Genomic DNA, 22,534 nt, shown 5'->3' with positions numbered 1-22,534 from the left:
CAAGGGATCGAACCCAGGGGCTTTGTGCATGTTAGGTGAGCACTCTGCCACTAGGCCACACTCGCGGCTTTTTTTCCCCACATTTTTTATCAGGATCACTTAATTATATAAGGGGAATTTATTTGGACATATCTTAAAATACATATATAATGTGCCTTGCTTAAACTCAGCACTCCGTGACTCTCCCTTATCCCCCTGCCCTTCCCTAACCAGCCTCCATAGGCCTCATGGTTCCATTTTTCATAGCTGTACATAAAGAATTTCAGCCATATTCATCCTCCTTCACACTCCTGCTCGCCCTTTCCACTCCCACGAGCTCCCACACCACACAGGAAGTTTGACATTCCTGTCTGTCCTGGTTTTAGGACATGTTAATTGTTCAGAGGGATTTGGGGATAGCATTTCATACACACACACACACACACACACACACACACACACACACACACACACAGTATTTTCATTAGATTGACCTCTTTCACTACCCCTGCTCCATTATTCAACAACTATGTTTCATTCTGCTCTCTTTATTCACAGATGCAGTGCAGTTTGCAATTGTTCACCCTCTCCATTCTCCATTCCCTTTTCCCCTGTCCCTTCCAACAGCCAACAGTCCCACAATTTATATATGTATAGTTGTATATATGTATAAATGTGTATGATATGTATATAAATATATTTATATATTATATATTCACATACATATATCTATTGTATCTATTATATATGGTATATAATATTTGTATTATACTTTATACATGCTTATAACATGTCTATATTATGCTATATAACATGTATAAATCTATTATATGATATAAATATATATTTATATATGATCCTGCATGTGTTTACATATGCTTGTATTTAGGTCCAGCATCCACACACAGATGTAATGGGGGGTGGTTTTTGTGTTTTTGGCCAGTCCTGGGCTTGAACTCAGGGCCTGGGCACTGTCCTTGGGCTTTCTCAAGGCTAGCGGTCTATAGTCACAGAACCACTTCTGGCTTTTTCTGTGTATGTGGTACTGAGGTATTGAACCCAGGGCTTCGTGCATGCTAGGGAAGCACTCTACCACTAAGCCATATCTTGCCTCACATGTAGTTTTAAGCAGGACTTGTCATCAAGTCCTGCCTAGCCTAACCCTGCTGGCAAATGGTTCCAAGACAGCTAATGTGGCCCCTTCCGTGACCTGCAGAGAGCTTACAGACAAGAAGGCCAGAACCTTTGAGCAGGCACCCACCAGGCTAGCACTGATTCCTTTGGTTCCTCCTGAGAACAGCTGCTCCAAAAGTCCATGATACCAAACCCAAAGACCAGCATGAATTATTTGCAGCGTTGCTGTGATGTGGGGCTGGCCCATTTCCCATGACCTGCACAGAGATAATGCCTGTATGCATAATTTATCTTGCCAGGAAGAGACAATACAGCCTGGGAATTTATTTAAATAGACAAAAGTGATGTTCACCCTCTCTCAATTTTTAATGTACTATGTGATCACAAAAAGCACTATGAAGCCAAACTCTAGTGGCTAGCTCAAGCCTGTAATCCTACTCAGGAGGCTGAGATCTGAGGATCATGGTTCAAAGCCAGCTGGGACAGGAAAGTCTGAAAGTCTTTTTTTTGGCCAGTCCTGGGGCTTGAACTCAGGGCCTAAGTATTGTCCTTGGGCTTTCTCAAGCTACAGCTCTCCCACTTGAACCATAGCACCATGTCTAGCCTTTTCTATATATGTGGTACCAAGGAATTGATTCTGAGTCTTCCTGCATTCTAGGAAAGCACTCTGCCACTAGGCCAAACTCCCGGTTCCTGTGACAATCTTATCTCCAACTAAACACAGAAAAAGCTGAAAGTAGCACTGTGACTAAGGTGGTGCAGTGTTAGCCTTGAGCAAAATGAGCTCAAAGAGAGCACCTAGGCCCAGAGTTCAAGCCCCAGGACCAGAAAAACAAAACAAACCAAAGCAAAAAAACAAAAACAAAGAAAAACACTGTGAGCAAGGCACTCCCAGCTCATGCTTATAATTCTAGTTACTCAGGAGGCTGAGATTGGAGGATTGCAGTTCAAAACCAGCTTGGGCAGGAAAGCCTATGAGACGCTTACCTCCAATTAAGCACACACACACACACACACACACACACACACACACACACACACCACAACCACTTTATCAGGAAACTTAAAACTTTTTTTTAAAAAAAGTGTTAAATGGGACCTGGAGTTTGGCCTAGTGATAGGGTGCTTGCCTAGCATGCATGAAGACCCAGGTTCGATTCCTCAGTCCCACATACATAGAAAAAAGCCAGAAGTGGTGCTGTGGCTCAAGTGGTAGAGATCTTTGAGAAAGCCCAAGGACAGTGCTCATACCCTGAGCTCAAGCCCAGGACTGGCAAAAAAGAAAAGTGTTAAATAAGTGTTCTAAATAAGTTGTAATAAATTGGCATTTTCATTTCTTTTTTTTTTTTACTTTTTACTTAGTTGAAATCACACTACATACAACTCTAGCCTGGTCCCATACCTTTCCTTTATTATAGTAAAACACACATAACATAAAAATGGCCAGTAAGGGCTGGGAGTTTAGCCTAGTGGTAGAGTGCTTGATTCCTTGGTACCACATACACAGAAAAAGCCAGAAATTGTGCTATGGCTCAAGTGGTAGAGCGCTAGCTTGAAGGAAAGCCTAAGGACAGTGCTCAGGCCCTGAGTTGTACTCCAGCACTGGCAAAATAAAAATGGCCAGTATGGGAGTTTGAACTCAGGGCCTCTCATTTTCATTCAGCTTTCTTGCTCATGGCTACGGTTGTGCCACTTGATCCATGCCTCCAGTCCATGATCCTCCAGGATCTTCCTTAGTAGAATTATGGGCACATGGCACTACTACCCGGCTTGCTTTGGTTATTTTATTTATTATTTATTACAGGCGTGAGCCACTGCACCCAGCTAATTTGGTTATTTTGAGATAGTCTCAAGTTTATGCCCAGCTAGCCTGGGCATAATCTAATCTATACTTCCCACAGGACTAGGATGAGAGGAGATGCCTTGGTGTCTAACCTTTTGTAGTTTTTTTTAATTGGTTGGGATGTCACCAACCTTTTTTTAAGCTGGCTTCAAACCTTGATCTTCTCACCCTTTGAGTAGCTAGGGTATCAGGAATGAGGCAATTCTTGCACAACTTGTAATTTGCTCACGTTTTAAACATAAATATTTTTTCAGCAACTTTTTTTTTTGCCAGTTCTGGGGCTTGAACTCGGAGCCTGAGCAACGTCCTTGGGCTTTATGAAGGCTAGTGCTCTTTCACTTGTGCCACAGCACCACTTGCAGCTATTTCTGTTCGTGTGGTACTGGGGAATCGAACCCCAGGCTTTTGCATGCTAGGCAAGCATTCTACCAGTAGGCCACACTTCCGGTCCTCAGCAACATTTTTGTAACTTTTAAACAGTTATATGATTTAAAAGTTGCAATAATAGTGCAGTCTACTAGACCTGTTCTTTAATCAGATTCACCAGTTGTTACCACTTTGTCATATTTGCTTTCTTTTTTTCCGTCCTCCTCTCTGGGCAGATAGTTCGGTCATTATCTCAAAAGGATTCATTTGCATACCCACAGAATCATCTTCAAAAACAGGACATTAAACAATGATATAATTGATGTAATTATCTAATTCAAAACCAATATTCAGGGGCCGGGAGTTTGGCCTAGTGGTTAAAGTGCTTGCCTAGCATGCATGAAGACCCGGCTTCAATTCCTCGGTACCACATACATAGAAAAAAGCCGGAAGTGGTGCTGAGGCTCAAGTGGTAGAGCTCTAGCCTTGAGAAAGTCCAAGGACAGTGCTCAGGCCCTGAGTTCAAGCCCAGGACTGGCAAAAAAAAAAAAAACAATATTCAATTTAGTTGTCCCCAGTCTGAAAATATTGCATTCAACTGCCAAATGCTGTGCTAGGCAGAATTCTAAAAATACTCTCTGCTTTTATCATCAAGATTCTCATCTCCTAGTTAGACAAACAAAATCAGTCTAGGAACTACTGTACAGAGACTTTGCACGTATGATTAAGGTCACTAATCAGCTGACAGAGAAAATAGCCTTTTCAGAGGAACCAGATATAATGACAGGATCCCTTAAGACCACGAAAGGAGGAAGGGAGAAGAGGTGAGATAGATTTAGAAGATGGCAGAGTTGCTTGACCTACCATTGGGAGGGGGGGGTGTTTCAAGGACTAAAGTCATCCTGGAAGAAGAAAGATCAGGTTCAGATGACATCCCGCATGAAAACAGAGATCTCAGTCCTATCACCACAAAGAACTGGATTCATCCAACCATCTTTCTGATTTCTTGACTGGATTAAAGCCCAGCGAAGGAGACATTTCAACTTTAGCCTGAGATCTGTAGCGAAGGAACCCACCAAATCAACCACTTCTCCCATCTGAAACTTTGAGTAGGAAGTTTGTGTGGTTTAGGTCACACTACACATGCGATGATGTGTTCTGGCCTCAATAGGAAATAAATGCAAATCATTTTAACCCAGATACTGGCCCACTTCCAGAGATTCTGTGTCATTCCTGACCTTGAGTATTTGATGATGACATACAAGTCAGTCATTTATAGGAAGTCTTTAGACTAGAATTTTTGTAATGTGTTTTCAGTAGTCTCAGGCTTTACACTTGACCAAGTGACACTCTTCCAGTGACACTGTGTCCTTCCCAGGGCACAGTGTGTCTGCAGATGTCTAATAATAACAATGCTAATTTTGATCTCTTTGATAAGACAATACTTGTCAGTTCTCTGTAAAAGCACTACTGTTATGAGATACATTATTTAAAGATACATGATTTATTATATGGAGTGTTGGTATTTGTTGTTATTTCCAGCACTGGTTTTAGAGCTCAGGGCCTTGTGCTTTCCAGGCAGGCATTCTACCACTTGAATTATGCATCCAGCCACGTGCCCAACCCTTAGGCTTGAACTCAGGGCCTGGGCACTGTCGTTGTGCTTTTGTTATCCTGTGTAGCAGGGATGACAGTTGCCTACTATCATGTCCAGCTTTTTTTATTGGCTGAAATAGGGTATCTTGGGGCAAGGAGTTTGGCCTAATGGCAGATTGCTTACCTAGCATGCACAAAGACCTGGGTTCGATTCCTCAGTACCGCATACATTGAAAAAGCCAGAAGTAGTGATGTGGCTCAAGTGGTAGACCCTAAGGACAGTGCTCAGGCCCTGAGTTGAAGCCCTAGGACTGGCCAAAAAAAAATGGAGAGTCTTGAACTTTTTTTGGCCAAACTGGCCTCAAACTGAGATCCTCCTAATCTCCATCTCCAGACCCCACAGGAGGCTCCCATCACAGCAGGGCTTCCAGAACTGTCTTTCCAAAGGAAAGAAATGTGGCTTTTCAGATAACATTATATTCAGCTCCATAGTAAGGTTATGGGTAGTAAGTAAATAAAAGGAGGCTTTGTTATTTTTTATAGGTTCTCATGCTCTTTGCTTAGGAGTGACTTTAAACCACAAACCTCCTCCTTACACTTGGGTTCTAACTGGTGTTCTAGATGTATACCACCACACTTCAGCTGAATAGGCTGAAACAGATCTTGGTAACATCTTCCTTCTGATACCTGCCTCCAGAGCAGCTGGGATTTCAGCAGTTCCCTGTTCTCTACCCCCCACAACTGCTGTACAATATTCTTCTGATGTGTGGATATTCTATGGGCATCTGTGTTGTTCAAATGCTTGAAAATTATGAATACTAATGAAATGAATAATCTCTTGTCTGTGTTATGTTTATGCATGTTCATCTTCAAAGAAAATTCTTGTCTTCTGACTCTGCATTTTACCCAACTTCCTTTAATTGTATACAATCATAGCACATTTATCAAAGCTAAGAAAGTGGCATGGATATACAGCTGTTAACTACATCTGAAGTTCTGTTAAAAACTCACTAGTTTTGCACTAATTTCCCTTGGTCTATCTAGGATTCAATATTGCAGTTCATCATCATGTTTTCATGGCCTCCAACTTGGATGATTTCAGAAGGAAGACTTTTGGAGATGAGAGAGTTTAAATGATCTTTTGGGGAAAATTTGCTGTTCTGGGCACAGACTGAGAAATTAGCCCTAAGCCAATCAGAAGTTCAAGTTCCTTTCTTGTGGTGATACTTTGGTAGTTTAGAATCTCCTTCCTACTGTGGAAAAGGTCGGGATGGAAACACTAATATTTACTTTATCTTGGTAGCTACAGGCTTACATTATTGTAGCTTGGCCATTGGCTTCTGTGTTCTTTATTTTCCCCTCTCTCTCATTTCTGCCAGTCCTGGGGCTTGGACTCAGGGCCTGAGCACTGTCCTTGGACTTTCTCAAGACTAGCACTCTACCACGTACCACGTGAGCCACAGCACCACTTCTAGTCAAGTGTATCGCCACTGTGCTACATACCAGTCTTCTTTTTTTTTTTTTTTTGGCCAGTCCTAGGCTTGAGCTCAGGGCCTCAGCACTCACCTTGAACTTTCTCAAGGCTAGAGCTCTAGCACTTGAGCCTCAGCACCACTTCTGGCTTTTTTCTATGTATGTGGTACCAAGGAATCGAACCTGGGTCTTCGTGCATGCTAGGCAAGCACTTTAACCACTAGGCCAAACTCCCGGCCCTTATACCAGTCTTCTTTCATTAGTTTTTTTCAACTACTCATGATTTCCTACATCCATTGGCTTGTGGCACCTTCCTCAATCTCTACTTCCTTCACTCATCCTCTCTTTGATTCCTCCCGCCTCTCTCTTTATGAGCACTGTTGTGATTCCTCTAGATCTACCTAGTATGGCTTTCTCATTTCAGGACACTAAATGTAATCACATCTAAAGGCTCCTTTTATGAAAAGTAGCATATTTCAAAAAATTAACATGAGACCCTTACTCCAACTAAACTCCAAAAAGCCACAAGTGGTTCAAGTGATAGAGTACTAGCCTTGAGCAAAAAAGCTCAGAGACAGCATCCAGACCTTTATTCAAGCCCCCAAGACCAGCATAAGAAGAGGAAGAAGAAGAAGAAGAAGAAGAAGAAGAAGAAGAAGAAGAAGAAGAAGAAGAAGAAGAGAGGAGGAGGAGGAGGAGGAGGAGGAGGAGGAGGAGGGGGAGAAGGAGGAGGAGGAAGAAGAAGAGGAAGAGGAAGAAGAAGAAGAATTATTGAGTATCAAGAAGATTAAATATACTTTTATATTTTAACCTTTGTTTCTAAGTTAATTTTTCCAGTAAGAATTATTTCTTAAATTGCATTTCAAATCATACTACATTATTTATTTTATATTTTGTCAATATGGGCTTTCACATATGATTTCTTTCCAAAGATATTTAAGACTATCATACAACCTGAGTTACATGTTCCTCCTATTGCCAGTTTTTCCGAAAGTGGACTTGAGTTCTTTGAAAAAATTACCTGTGGGCAATTTGGGCCAACTCTTCGCTAGCATTTGTCAGTCCAGATGCCGACATCTCCAAAGAGGCAAACACATCGTTGCTTATAACTTTCGTCTCCATCGAGATGAGCAGGTGGCAAAGTTGAATGGTCATTGGTGAGATGATTCTCTCTATAGCCTTGTTCTGTATTACAGAGCCAATGACATCAAGGCAGAAAGACTCCATGTCTTCTAGGCTGTGAATGGAAATTATCACATGGTTGTTGCTTGTGTAGACTGAATATAAAAGTGGTGCTTCTGATTTGATGCTCACTTACTTTAATTTCTACGTGGAGAAAAGAAATTTATGAAATCAGAAAGTAAGAGAGTGTTTTGTGGCTTAATAGTCCATGATAGATTGTGGCTTGAAAGAAACATAGTGTAGGACAAAAACAAAGTGACAGGCACAGAGGAAAACAGACTCGCAAGCAGACCCAGTTAGGAAATGGTTGATGTGTGACAATGTAGTTGAAGTCTTTCATCTTTGTAGCACCATGAAGAGTAGAGGGAACAGATTTTGCTTTCATTTTATGTAGTCTCTTAGAATAAGGTAAGCTATGGGGCTGGGAGTCTGGCCTAGTGGTAGAGTGTGCTTGCCTAGCATGCATGAAGATCCAGATTCGGTTCCTTGGTACCACATACATAGAAAAAAAAGCCGGAAATGGTGCTGTGGCTCAAGTGGTAGAACTCTAGCCTTGAGAAAGACCAAGAACAGGGCTCAGGCCCTGAGTTCAAGCCCCAGGACTGGCAAAAAAAGAGAGAGAAGAGAATGAGAGAGAGAGGGGGAGAGAGAGAGAGAGAGAGAGAGAGAGAGAGAGAGAGAGAGAGAGAGAGACAGAGAGACAGAGAGACAGAGAGAGACAGAGACAGAGAGAGACAGAGAGAGAGACAGAGAGAGAGACAGAGAGAGAGACAGAGAGAGAGAGGGAGAGAGAGAGAGAATAATGGAAACTATATCAATAGAAAGTTTACTTGATGGTATTCAAAGCTGGATGAGGATTTGTGGATTATCTATCAACATCTATTTTTTTTTTTGCCAGTCCTGGGCTTAAGCTCAGGGCCTGAGCACTGTCCTTGGACTTTCTCAAGGCTAGAGCTCTACCACTTGAGCCTCAGCACCACTTCCGGCTTTTTTCTATGTATGTGGTACCGAGGAATCGAACCCGGGTCTTCATGCATGCTAGGCAAGCACTTTAACCACTAGGCCAGACTCCCGGCCCTATCAACATCTATTTTTTGTTGCTGTTGCTGTTTTGAAGACAGGATCTCGTATATAGCTCTGGCTAGTTTCATAGTTGATGTAGTTGTTCTTCAATCTCCCAAGAGCTGGGATAACAGGTGTGTGCCAATCCAGCTAGTCTATAGAAATATTTTGCATTACATGAATGGATGGACAAAATCCCAATAGTGAATTTCTGTGATTTGTTCAACATTATTCTTTCATTCAAAATCTGCTCCGTACTCTTAATAGAGATGAAAGGAAGAAGGTTTAGATTTGCTCTTCTGGTTAGCATAAAATAGATTGTGGTAGGTCAAAGTTCTTGCTATAATACTGGGAAAGTCAAATAAATTATAAATATATGCATATATATAAGCTACAAGACATAAGAAAACTGCAGAAAGCAGGACTGTAAAAAAATTCCAGAAAGAAGAATCTTTTAGAGATGAGACAGTATAAATGATCATTTTGCAGGAAATCTGCTGCTCTGGGCAATCGACTCTAATCCAATCAGAAGTTCAAGTTCCTAGGTGAGCCAATAAAAACCACAATTTTATAATTTAAACATCTAGATACATTGCCAAATATCTAATTGCCAAAAACCAAGCACAAGAAGAAAAACCTTAATGCATCCACCAAGAGAAAATATCCTATATTTAAGAGCTATATTAAATCTCCAATGACTTATTACTTGGAACCAAAGAATCCAGAAGATAATGGAATGGCATCTCCAAAGACACCAAAGAAAATAATTTACCTAGAACTGTATATCCAAGTGGGTGGTGTGCTGGAGGGATGGAAATGTTCTAAATCTGGATTGTTGTGGTTACACCACTATATGCATTTGTCAAAGCTTACAGAACTGGGCCCTGAGGAAGGACAAATTTTAGTATATGTAAAAATGTAAGTTAGAATTTCAAAACGAAATGGCTGGGGATGTGGCTTAGTGGAACTTGCTTTGCATGCATGAAGCTCTGGGTTCCATTCCTCAGTACCACATAAACAGAAAAAGAATTTCAAAACAAAACTTGGTGAGTTGGGTGCCAGTGGCTCACATCTGTAACCCTAATTATTCAGGTAGCTGAGATGTAATGATTGCAGTTTAATAACAGCCTAAGCAGGAAAGTCTATGAGATTCTTATTTCTAATTCAGCAATAAAAAAATCTGAAAGTGGCATTGTGGCTTAAATGGTAGAGCATTGGCCTTGAACAAAAAAGCTCAGGGACCATGCCCAGGCCCTGAGTTCAAGCTCCATGACCAGCACCAAATAAAAAAAAAACATTTTTTAAAGAAAAGAATGGTGGCCCCGCACAGTGGCTCACGCCTATAATCCTAGCTACTCAAGAAGCTGAGATCTGAGGATCAAGGTTCAAAGCCAGCCCAAGGATCTGAGACTCTTACGCCAATTAAACTCTAGAAAATGGGAAGTGGAGCTTGGCTCAAGGGTAGGGTGATGGCCTTGAGCTGAAGAGCTCAGGGACAGTGCCCAGGTGAGTTCAAGCCCCATGACCACCCCCTCCACACACAAAATGATGAAACAAAATTACCTCAAAGAAACAACAAAAACTGAAGGGGCTAATTGCCAGCAAACCATAGAGAGAGAATGGAAAAGGAAGCAGGAGAAGAAGAGGGAGAGGGAGGAGGAGAGGGAAATTTTCAGGAAGGAGGAAAATTATTCAAAAGGGCAGCAAATGTAGGAGAAAAATCCAATAAGGCTGGGAGCATAGCCTAGTGGTAGAGTGCTTGCCTAGTGTGCAGGAAGCCCTGGTTTGATTCCTCGGTACCACATACACACAAAAAGCTGAAAGTGGTGCTGTGGCTGAGGTGGCTGTGGTGTTGTGGCGAAGGTGGCAAAGCATTAGCTTTGAGCAAAAAAGAGTCCAAGGATAGTGCCCGGGTCCTGAGTTCAGGCCCCAGGACTGGCAAAAGGAAAAAGAAAAGAAAAATCCAATAAGGGTGAACTAGGGATAAAAACAAAAATGCTGCTTATTCAAAATAATGGTATATCTTGTAGAGATTGAACTATATACAGAACAAAAATGCATGCAGCCAATAGCACAGAAAGCCTGAGAGGGGGAAATGTTGAGGAAGAGTTTCAAGATTGTAGCATCATGAAGAAATTAGTAAACAAGCAAACAAAAATACCACAAGCAACTCTTTTAGACCCTAAGACTCTAATAAGGCAAGTACACATTACCTTTAATGTAATCACTAAAAGAAAAGAATGCAGAACTAAAAAGTTGCTACTCAAAAATAATAGAAAAATCAAAGTTTTGAGTGATGTTCAAAGGCAAGAAAAGGAGAAAATAGCCATAAAGTGAATTTAAAAATGCTAAAAAAAAATTCTACTAAGTTAGTATACCTAAAAGAAAATACGGCTATGTGCTGGTTGCTCATGCCTGCAATCTTTGTTATTCTCTGGAGGTTGAGATCTAAGGGTCATGGTTGAAAGCCACCCTGGATAGGAAAGTCAGTGAGACTCTCATCTCCAATTACCAAAAAAGCTGGAAATGGCACTGTAGCTCAAAGTGATAGAGCTTTTTTGAGCACAAAAGCTCAGGGACATTGCCCAGGCCTTGAGTTCAAGTCTTAGGACCCATCATAACACACACACACACACACACACACACACACACACACACACACCAGTGGTTATATTAAGTGTAAATGCCTGGATTCATCAAGTGAACTACTGAACTGGCAGTCTAGATTAACTCCCACCATACATTCTGCTTTCAGGACATACTTTTTTAAGGCACAGAGAGATTGAAAGTAAAACGAGGAAGCATTCTTTTTAATGGAAAGAAAGCTGGTTATGGGGCCAGAGTTTGGCCTAGCAATAAATGCTTGTCTAGTGTGCATGAAGACCTGGGTTCAATTCCTTGGTACTACAGACATACAAAAGCTGGAAATGGTGCTGTGGCTGCAGTGGTAGAGCACTAGCCTTGAGGAAAGTCCAAGGACTGGCCCCCCCTCCAAAAGAAAAAAGAAAAAAAAAGAAAGAAAGCTGGTTATGGCTTGATTATTTCCAATCAGAGTAGCCTTAGGTCAAGAAGAATTACTAGAGATGATGATTCCTTCATACCTGTAACATCAAATTCAGCTACGTTAAACTACTGTTCTCATGGATGGAAAGGGCAGAGGAAAATGCAGAGTAGATTTTTATTAAAATCCCTTTCAAGCTAGAGATGTCATTGCTCACTATCATTAAATATTTTATGAAATTCCATTTAGAGCAAGTAGATGAAGAATTTATGCAAGTATTGAAAGAAGAAAAATTGTCCAAGGTATTTCAGGGGGAAAAAAAAGTACCAGCAAAAGAAACAATCAATAGAGTTGGTATTGGTGGCTCATTCCTAGAATCCTAGCTACTCAGGAGGTTGAGATCTGAGAACTGCAGTTCAAAGACAGCTCAGGTTATAAAAAAGTCTGTGAGACTCTTATTTCCAATTAACCACTAGAAAACTAGAAGTGGTACTGTGGCTCAAAATGGTAAGAGCTTTGAGTGAAAAAGCAGGAACAGCGCCCCTATGATCAATGAAAACAGAACAATGCTGGATATGGTGGCTCACGCCTGTAATCCTAGCTACTCAGGAGGCTGAGATCTGAGGATCAAGGTTCAAAGCCAGTCCAGGCACTAAAGTCTGTGAGACTCTTCAATTAACCACCAGAAAGCTGGAAGTAGCACTGTGGCTGGAGGGGTAAGGTGCTAGCCTTGAGATGAAGAGCTCAGGGGCAGTGCCCAGGCCCAGAGTTCAAGTCCCACACCCGACAAAAAAAAAAAAAAAGAAACAACATCAAACCTCAGAAAGATCAAAGGACCAGAGGAGTATTCATTTATGCCTAGGTCCATTTGAAAAGATTAATAGTGTTCCTCTCAGAGCCTCTCAACCAACAAATCCTTTAGGAAGCTTAAGAGTGTTTGCCTCAGAGATTTGGAGCTAAAGACCATCAAAGGCTTATAGCAGACTCCTTATCTAGTGGGGTTGACCCCAATAAGAATCTCTCTCTCTCTCTCTCTCTGTCTGTCTCTTCCCTCTTTCTCAGTGTTTCACACAAACTCGCATGAACACACGCACTCACACACACGTGTGTATGTGTGTGTATTTATGTATCATAGAGGAGAGTTAGACACACACACACACACACACACACACACACACACACACACTCACCCCTATCCTCTATTTTAAGGATGCTGAGAGCCAGGCACGGTGGCTCACGCCTGTAATCCTAGCAACTCAGGAGGCTGAGATCTGAGGTCGAAGTTCAATGCCAGCCTAGGGAAGAAAGTGGGTGAGACTTTTATCTTCAATTAACCATCAGAAAACTAGAAGTGGCACTGTGGCTCAAGGGGTAGAGTGCTAGCCTTGAGCTGAATAGCTTAGGTACAGCACCCAGGCCCAGAGTTCAAGCCCCATGACCAACAACAACAAAAAGGAATCTTTTTTTTTTTTTAAAGGACATCAATATCATCATCACGAAGGCCTCACTTTTCATGACCTAATTGGACCCCACATAAATTCCGAAGGCTACACCTCCAAACACTAGCCCATTGGCCATTAGAGTATGAGCAAGCATTTATTGGCTCAAACTGCCCATCTATCTCCAATCCACGGCGGGCACTCAGGACCAGGCTCCAGATGAAGAGGTGTGAAGGTTGAAAAGCAGCCCTCACGGCTGTCGGTAGATAGCACTTCCAGAAGCTGGGCCTGTGTGCCTGACCCAGCGCAGGACAGAGTAGAACCCTGTCGGAGGAGAAACGCTGTGTACTGGTGTTGCATGTGGTCTCACTGACATCCTCTGCTAGAAGGGGGTGGGTGTGGCTCAATGTGGAAAACAGGGGTGGTGACAGGAGAAGAGACCGGACACTCAGCATGGATTAGAGGGGGCAAGCACCCCCATGTGGAGCCTCCAGAAAGCCCCAATATAAACTTCAAGCACATTTTCATTCAGGGGTCTGGAGGAACCTTAGGTTTCTCTATACATTGCTTTAAAGGCAGCCAAATGGCTCATACCTGTAATCTTAGCTACTCAGGAGCTAAGATCTGAGGAGCGAGGTTCAAAGCCAACCCCAGGCAGATGGGACTCTTATGTGCAATTAACCACCAAAAAGCTGATCGTGGCTGTAGCCACTTGAGCTGTGGCTCAAGTGGTTAAAGCTCTAAGCTGGTGTAAAAAAAAAAAAATAACCCACAAGGGATTGTAAACTAGTTCAGCCACTCTGGAAAGCAGTGTGGAGGTTTCTTAAAGAACTGAAAATAGACCTTCCCTACGATCCCGCCATACCACTTCTGGGCATCTACCCTGAACATCATGACCCAAGATATTACAAGGACACCTGTTCATCTCTGCACTATTCACAATAGCCAGGCAATGGAAACAATCCAGATGCCCTACTGCAGATGAATGGATATAGAAAATGTGATATATATATATATATATATATACACACACACACAATGGAATTCACATAGCCAACAGACAAGATAAAATAATGGCATTTGCAGGGAAGTGGATGAATCTAGAGCGAATCATGTTGAGTGAGACAAGTCAAGACCAAAGGAACAAAAGGCACATGGTACCCTTAATATGTTGCTATTAGATCCAAATAGTACAAGAGTGAGGACTCAATATTTGCATACCCAATGCTATGGACATAGTATTGGAAATATAAACACAAATATATAGACATAAAAACCTATAGACATGTTTTATTACATAGATTAATATGTATCTATGATATACAAACCTTAGCCTAATTTTTTTAATTGCAATTAGTAAAAGGGTTACATGATATTTGCCAGATAGAAGGTGCATTAATTCACATACATTGATACCCTTTCACATGTCTTGGTACCCATTTCCCTCCCCCCCCACACCCCCCACCCATCTTGGTTTTCCCCCCTTCCCTATCAAATTTCAAATATCCAAATACAAATAAATTCAATATATCAGATAACAAAGTGAGATACTATACCAATATGAGATAACCAAGGGACAGCAAAGGAGATGAGAGACAACATAGTACATTAAGGACAATAATCATTCATTATATGGCTTTTGTTTCAATATCCTGGAGGTCCTTTCAATTAGCTTCACATTATATGGCCTTATGTATCAAGATTTTACTCTATTGCAGATCTCTGCTAGTAGAGCCCAAGGTTTCTACTGATTATGACGAATGAGGGAAACCATTGAGCCTAAGTTCCTTTGAGTCTGGCTTACTTCACTTAATATGATTTTTTCTAAGTCTTTCCATTTCCTAACAAATGGGGCGATGTCATTCTTTCTGACAGCAGCATAGAATTTCATTGTGTACAAATACCACAACTTGTTGATCCACTCATCAACTGAGGGACATCTAGGTTGGTTCCATATCTTTGCTATGGTGAATAGTGCTGCAATGAACATTGTTGTACTAGTGGATTTAGTATGCCCTTGTTTCTGGATGGTTGGGTAAATGCCAAGTAGTGGAATTGCTGTGTCATAGGGGAGTTCTATGTTTAGCCTTTTGAGGCACTGCCATATTGCTTTCCATGGTGGTTGAACAAGTTTGCACTTCCATCAACAGTGTAGTAGTGATCCCTCCTGGCCACATCCCCTCCAGCATCTGTTGTTATTCGTTTTCCTGATCCTGGCCATTCTAACTGGGGTGAGGTGGAATCTTAGAATTGTTTTGATTTGCATTTCTTTTATGACCAGAGATGTTGAGCATTTCTTCATGTGTCTATAGGCCATTTTTGTTTCTTCTTCAGAGAAGATTCTCTTTAAGTCTTTGGCCCATTTTTTAATGGGATGGTTGTTACTTTGGAGGTTAGTTTTGGTAGCCTAATTTTTTTTAAGAATCGTACAGCTGTTTTATTTAACAAAATCAATGCCAACCTCTATGTACAACTGTGTTTCAAAATCAGAGCAGCAGACACACACACTGCTATGGGCACAGGAATTCTAACAATGCTTGTCACATTGGACAAAGTTTTGTTTTCTGCTCTTCTAAACATTCCAGGGGTTTCAAAGTCATTCTGAAGGCTGAACAATGTGACATCTTCACTTTCAGGGATGGCTTATGAAAATCCTAGAGGAGGGATAAAACTGCAGGGCTAATTCATATGCACTGTGTCCTGGTGAGTGACTTTAACAGACAGTACTTGGCCCATGATAGGAACTCACAAAACGTTTTGAACTGGGGCTATAAATCTGAACAAAATGTATTCTATTGAGTATACTTAGTGGCTTTAAGATTTTATTAGCCTACCTATCGATTTCATAAACATTAACCAAGTCATCTCACTTCTGGTTCCCCCCTCCCAAAAAGATCTACTTTAAAAATAATGCTATTAGTACTAGTAACAAAATGTAGTGACTGGAGAGCCTTCAAAACCAAGGTTAAAAATCTGCACCACAGTTCTGCCCTATTCTGTCTGTGGGTTACTTCATGGCATTCAGCTACATGTGAAAGCTATGTTCTACAGCTAGTTACTTAGCCTTAGCCTAACTTTAATTATGTTCTAAAAACTAAGTGCCAGTGATTATATAGAGAGATTCCCTTCTTGAATACTTGTTTGTTAAACATGTCATTTGAAATATGATGTAAAAATCAATGTTAATAAATTCTTTAATAGAAAAAATAAAACTTTCTATTTGAAAAAAATACTAAAATTCTCAAAAAAAAAAAAAAACCCACAAGGACAGGGACTATGCCCTAGGACCAACACATATACACAAAAAAAATCACTGGTTTACTAGCATGTCCTGATAGGCTTGGTGCATGTGACCACGTGAAGGTGATGGTGTAATCACACACAGGAGTTGTAAGGCTGCTGAGTGAGCAGCCACCCTTTGTAAGGTGGAAGCAGTGCACGTGGGATGGTGCTGGAGCAGGTCCAGAGCAAACAAGCAAGCTGCATAAGCAGAAGCCAGACCTGCACACCATCCCTTTCTTTTTCACTTCATCTCATAGATGGGATTAATTAGAACAGGTGACAGAGGAGATGGAGAAACCTGATTGTGATCAAGAATAGCGTAGCCTGATGTGTTGGTAGAAGTTGGCAAGGTATTGCTGTTACTTCTGCCCTGCTCAGATGAGGATGAATTACAGAGACAGACCATGGAGGGAGTTCTCTTAATGTGCAGTCATCTATTTTCCGTAGAGAGAGAAGAGAATATACATCTACTATGGCGGCAATGAATTATTGGTGACTCAGAGGCTTAGAGGAAGCAATATAATGAAATCCAAGGCAAGGAAGTCTGGGGAGAGTCTGTTAGTAGACTTAGGGAAGGATCTTTGTAATGCATGCTAATGCTCTTAAAGAAATGGCTGTTCTGCATAAGCTACTAAACAGCCAAGTGGATCAGGTAACTCAACTGATATCCACCCACCTCTGTTCTCAGCTGTCCTGGGCTTTCTCACTAACCTCAAGAGAGAGGTAGGTTCTCTTTAGGCTTCTCTCACCAAGATTAGTATCATTATCTGACCATCTGTCCTTGCTGTTAAGATCTACCCTCCATACGTTTCTTCATGGAGACCAACCAAATGCTTGGTGCTAAGTTGATTATATTGGACCTACTACACTCTGTAAAAAGGAAGTGATTTATCCTGACTAGAATGGATGTAAATTCTGGATCCCAGTTTTCTTTCCCTGAGTACAAAGTCTGAGCCAGCATGACTATTGGAGGGCTCATATTAGGATGATTTAGTGACACCCCATATAAATGTTCCTGGAATCCAAGGCCCAGGTCAAAGCGGGTACTTCAATTGCACATGACCCTGATCCACCTCCCCCCAACATTCTTTTCCTCAGCCAGATTCCTGCCCAAAAGAGCAGAAGAAGAGCCTCTGAAAGAGGCAACACAGGTGCCCTTCGGGAGATGACACCTAATACCACAACTGTACATTATGCTATGAATCTAAAAATGCCCCTTGAAAGGCTGTATTTTAAGTTTAATTGCCATCTGAAGGGCTTTGGAGCTGTGATTAAATCATGAAATTGCTGGCTTTTTCGATCCCCAGAGGCTGAAAAACAGAGTTAAGTGACCATAGATGCTGAAACTTTTGAGTGAGCCAAAGTAAACCTTTCATAGTGATGAAAACGACTGATGCATTGGGCAGTTGTATTCCCTTTTTGTTTCCTGTGTAATCCAATCTCAACTTGAACTTGCTAATGTAGCTCAAGGCTGACCTTGAATTCAGGACCCAGGTACCTTAGTCTCCCCTGTGCTAAGATTACAAGCACGAGGAAGCATACTTAACAGACTGGATAATTATAATTAACACAAATTCAACCAGCCTCCAGAGCCAATGACCACATCTGATAAGTGCAAAATGGTGGAGTGAGAGTCCAAGTGGAGGCAAACCTACGATAAAGGCACTAGTCCATTCACGAATCGTCCTTCCAATACCATCACAACGGCTACTACATTTTGATATGAGATCTGGTGAGGACAAACATTCAGACAATAGCATCCCTAAAATCAACAGAATATATTCTCTAGAGGTAGAAATCATTGGTACGCTAACCAAATGGTAGGGATAAGGGGGACATTTCTTTCCCGAGTACTTGAGGAATTTGTACTTTCATTCATTGCCAACTTGAGTCTTGAGTCAGAAGGCTTGCTTCCTCAAGAAGCTGTGCTTCCAGCAGGGAACCCTGATAAATCCCTCATGAAAAGGTCACAGGTGCTATGGTGTCCATTCTCATTTCTTCACCAGTCCTGACTGCTTTCCAGAGACTTCTCTGAGATGCCAAAGCTATTCTCCCTAGGGAGTATTCCTCCTCTCCCTCCCCCCCTCTCCCCACCAACCACCAAGAGCAGAATATAGTCAATGACAATGGAGAAGGATCAGATAGATCCCTTGCCTTAGGGGAGGAAAAACTATGACAGCTTGTGTTCCCTTGACCATATTTTGTTGATCAGACCAGAAGAGACTAGACCTGAAGGTTCATGTGTTAGGTTTGTTTGCCAGCTGAGGTTAGCCTTGAGAGGTAATGGGATTTTAAGGGAACTAATTTGTTTGGCTCCACACTGCCCCCCCACCCCGCCCTGTAGGGTACTTCTTCAGTGTGTCGATGCCTCCAAACAGCTGTCCTAGGCTGCTTCTAGGGAAACGAAGGACACTTTTGTCTACATGTGTTGATACTGGGAGGGGAGATGATTTCAGCCTGTCCAGTTAAGGCTGCCCTATTTTCCACCAACCCGTGCAAAGTCTTGTTATGTGCCTGCATTTGCTGGCCACCATTTTGTGTCCACATGAATGCTAGAGAGCATAGCCAAGGAATTGAAAAGAGTGAGACAAGATTTCAAAAACATAGCTCAAACTCAATATTTGGGTACCCAATGTTATGAACATGGTCTTGGAGATATAAACATAACTACATAGACATAAAAATTATGATGGGCTATATACTCTATAGACATAATGTCTTAATACATTAATATGTACCTATGACATACAAACCCTCAGCTTAATTTTAATTATGTTCTAAAATCTAAGTGCCAGTGATTGTATATAGAGATTCCCTTCTTGAATACTTGTTTGTTAAAGATGACATTTGAAATATGATGTAAAAATCAATGTTAATAAATTCTTTTTTTCATATAAAAAAAAAAAACCATAGCTCAAGTGTTCAGATTCAAGCACGTTTGTTCCCTACACATATACTTTTGTTTTGCTTTTGCCATTTGGGTTGTTTGTGGGAGGCTTGGTTGACATGTCTGTCATCTTCATTCACCTGGGGACCTTCCTCTCTGCACCAGAAAAAGCCAGAAATGGTGCTGTGGCTCAAGTGGTAGAGCGTTAGCTTTGAGAAAACCCAAGGACAGTGCTCAGGCCCTGAGTTCAAGCCCCAGGACCTGTAGAAAAAAAAAAGGAAGTAGAGATGTGGCTCAAGTGATGGTGCTCTAGGCTTGAGTCAAAAAGTTAAGGGACAAGCTGGGCATGGTGGCTCATGCCTGCCTGTAATCCTAGCTCCTCAGGAGGCTGAAGCCTGAGGATCATGGTTCAAAGTCAGCCTGGGAAGAAAAGTCCCTGTGACATTTTTATCTCAAAGACCAGAAGTGGCACTGTGACTCAAAACGGTAGAGCACTAGCTTTGAGCAAAAGGGCTCAGGGACAGTGCCCAGGCCATTAGGTCAAGCCTTACAATCACCACCACCACCAACAGCAACAAAAAGTCAAGGAAAAGGGCACAGGTCCTGAGGTCAGGTCCCAGGACTGGCAAAAAGCCTCCATAATTATCTAAAGGGAGAGGTGGGGCCAGGTGCCAGTGGTTCACATCTGTAGTCCTAGTAACTCAGGAGGCTGAAATCTGAGGATTGTGGTTCAACGCCAGCCCAGACGGGAAAGTCTGTGAGGCTCTCATCTCCAAAGAAGCACCAAAATGAACCACTCAAAAACTGGAAATGGTACTGTGGCTCAAGTGATAGAGCACCAGACTTGAGCAAAAGAACTCAGGGACAGTGCCCAGGCACTGAGTTCTAGCCACAGGATGAGCACAAAAGTAAATAAATAAATAAAAGTAATAATAAAAGCCGAGGTAATATCTATATTCTTGGCCAGAACTCTGTTGATAAAACACTTTAACATGTGGAAATACTCAGAATAAACAACTCCAAATAACAGAGAAATTTACTACATACAGAAAAGAGGATGTGACTATATCTAGTGACACCATCTTAGCCAGAGTATAAGTTGTAATATCCCTACAGTCCATCCTTCATTGACTATCATGACCATAAAGAACGAATAAGGGAAAAATAAGAGATTTTTTTTTCCTTACCGTGATGGGAAAGAGCTGGTCACTCTTCAAACAAATAAGCAGACTATTGGAATCATCCACTCATGTGCAGTTTCTGACTCCAGCCCCTTTCAACACCTGTCCTCTGACCGTGCTTCTGACATTACAGCTGGTATCAGTGAGAAGCAAACGTCATAACTTATGCATGGGGCTGTGGAAAGTCTGCTGCATATGTTGTGCTGATTCCTGTGTAGGAATGAGCTGGCTTACAGTCTGCAGAAGCAGCTACAAGTTTTCATTAGGCCAGTCATGAAAATAAAGCTTACCTATGGGTGCTCAGAAAGTTTTTGTAGCAAGAACTGAAAGAATTAGGCACAAGATCACTGAAAGCCTGAAGCTGAATTGCTGAACACTTTAATTAATGTGGATTTTGGAATTTTTAGTTCCCTCACGTGCAGAGTTTTATAAGAATGTGACTCCTGAGGCTCTGGAAGAGTAGCTCAGCCATCACTAGACTACATGTGAGATCCTACATTCAAATCCCTGTAACTGATAATAAACTAAAATAATTTGAGTCTCATACCTCCAATCCTAGCTACTTGGGAGGCTGAGATCTGAGGATCATAGTTTGAAGTCAACCCGGGTCCTGGTGATACTATTATTGCCAATTAACCATACAAAAACCAGAAGTGGCACTATGGCTCAAGTAGTAGAGTGCTAGCCTTGAGCACAAAAAGATTCAGGAACAGTGCCTAGGCCCTGAGTTCAAGACCCATAACTCACTAATAGATTCCTGAGTGAATGTCTGGATGTTGTTTCCTTTTTATTCTTGCATATGATTTTTGTTTTACCCTTAAGTAGCTGTACAAAAGACTTGCCATTCACCAAAGCAGTTTATGACTAAGTACATCTTGATCAATGCAACCCCTTTCAATATTCTCATCTACCTTTCCCATACTTAATTTTAGGTTGTGTATTGATTTATGTATTGATTTTGATTTTTTGTAACCCCTTTCAATGTTCTCACCTGCCTTTCCCTTATTTACTTTTAGGTTATGTATTGATTTTTTTAACAGAGCATTTTATGTATAAAGTGCATTTTGATCTGTGTCACCACTTCAGGAGGAACTTATGGATCTAATTGAATGAGGAAGTCATCAAATCATCTTCCCTAAAACCATAAAGATGGATGTAAAGAAACAAACCTGGGAGTTTGGCCTAGCATGCACAAAGACCTGGGGTTTGATTCCTTGGTACCACATAAATAGAAAAAAGCTGGAAGTGGTGCTGTGGCTCAAGTGGCTCTCTAGTTTTGAGAAAGCCCAAGGACAGTGCTCAGGCCTTGAGTTCAAGCCCCAGGACTGGCAAAAAAAGAAAGGAAGGAAGGAAGGAAGGAAGGAAGGAAGGAAGGAAGGAAGGAAGGAAGCCAACATTTCAACAGCCTGGAGTCTTAGAGTCCACCATCTGGGCAGAATTTATACTTCAGAACTTGCAGTCTTTGGGAGAACTGTGATCGGTGCTGCAGCTGACTCTAGCCATTTCTCTCTCCTTCCCCAGCTGGATCAAAATGGAGTTTCTGTGAAGGGAACTAGCTCCATTTGAAGAAATAGCCAATTCTCTCACCCAGGATCATTGTTAGTGAAAATGAGGTCTCAGAGGAAAAAGAATAAGACAGGGCCAAGATTTTACCTCTGCGGATATGAATCATGATGCCGAGCTCATATGCAGCATAGACTATGTTTCAAGCTGGTCACACTCTGGATGACCCTAAGATTTTGTGTACCCCTAAAAAGGGAACACTAAAAATGGCAGCCCACCAGAAAGTACACCCCAGGGAGGATCTGAAAGCAGCTGAGACTTTGAATGTGATCTCTGATTGTCAATCAGATGAATCAGCAGAAGATGCAAGTCTGACTGGCAGGAGGTTCATCAACAGACTGTTAGGCCATTTGCAGAGTCACTGCCAGGGCAATGAAGCCAATGCAATTTAGACGTGCATGTGTGTGTATGTGTGTTAGTACTGGGGCATGAACTCAATGATTTATACTCTCACTTGGTTTTTTTTTTTTTTTTCAGCCCAAGTCTGGTCTCTACTACTTGTGTCACGCTTCTCTTAGTCATTGGACTTCTCTATCCCCAGTGGCT

At 41.7% G+C, this 22,534-nt stretch overlaps 1 protein-coding gene across 1 annotated transcript in view; it reads right to left on the bottom strand.

Moving 5' to 3' along the window:
- LOC150060241 (uncharacterized) overlaps nucleotides 1-22,097 on the bottom strand; it is a 45,658-nt gene extending 23,561 nt beyond the window's left edge. The window contains exons 1-3 of the mRNA XM_090336916.1: nucleotides 22,079-22,097; nucleotides 18,849-18,909; nucleotides 7,413-7,628 (exon numbers count right to left, since the gene is read on the bottom strand). Of these exons, the coding sequence (XP_090193042.1) occupies nucleotides 7,413-7,628; nucleotides 18,849-18,909; nucleotides 22,079-22,097 (296 nt within the window). The remainder of the gene's footprint in view (nucleotides 1-7,412; nucleotides 7,629-18,848; nucleotides 18,910-22,078) is intronic.
- Nucleotides 22,098-22,534: the final 437 nt, after the last annotated feature.

Source organism: Megascapheus bottae, chromosome 7 (assembly GCF_031878675.1).
Source record: "Megascapheus bottae isolate mThoBot1 chromosome 7, mThoBot2.hap1, whole genome shotgun sequence".
In the NCBI taxonomy this organism is placed as follows: domain Eukaryota; kingdom Metazoa; phylum Chordata; class Mammalia; order Rodentia; family Geomyidae; genus Megascapheus; species Megascapheus bottae.
Note: the sequence above shows the minus strand (reverse complement) of the source record. Positions and strands in the feature narration are given on the sequence as shown.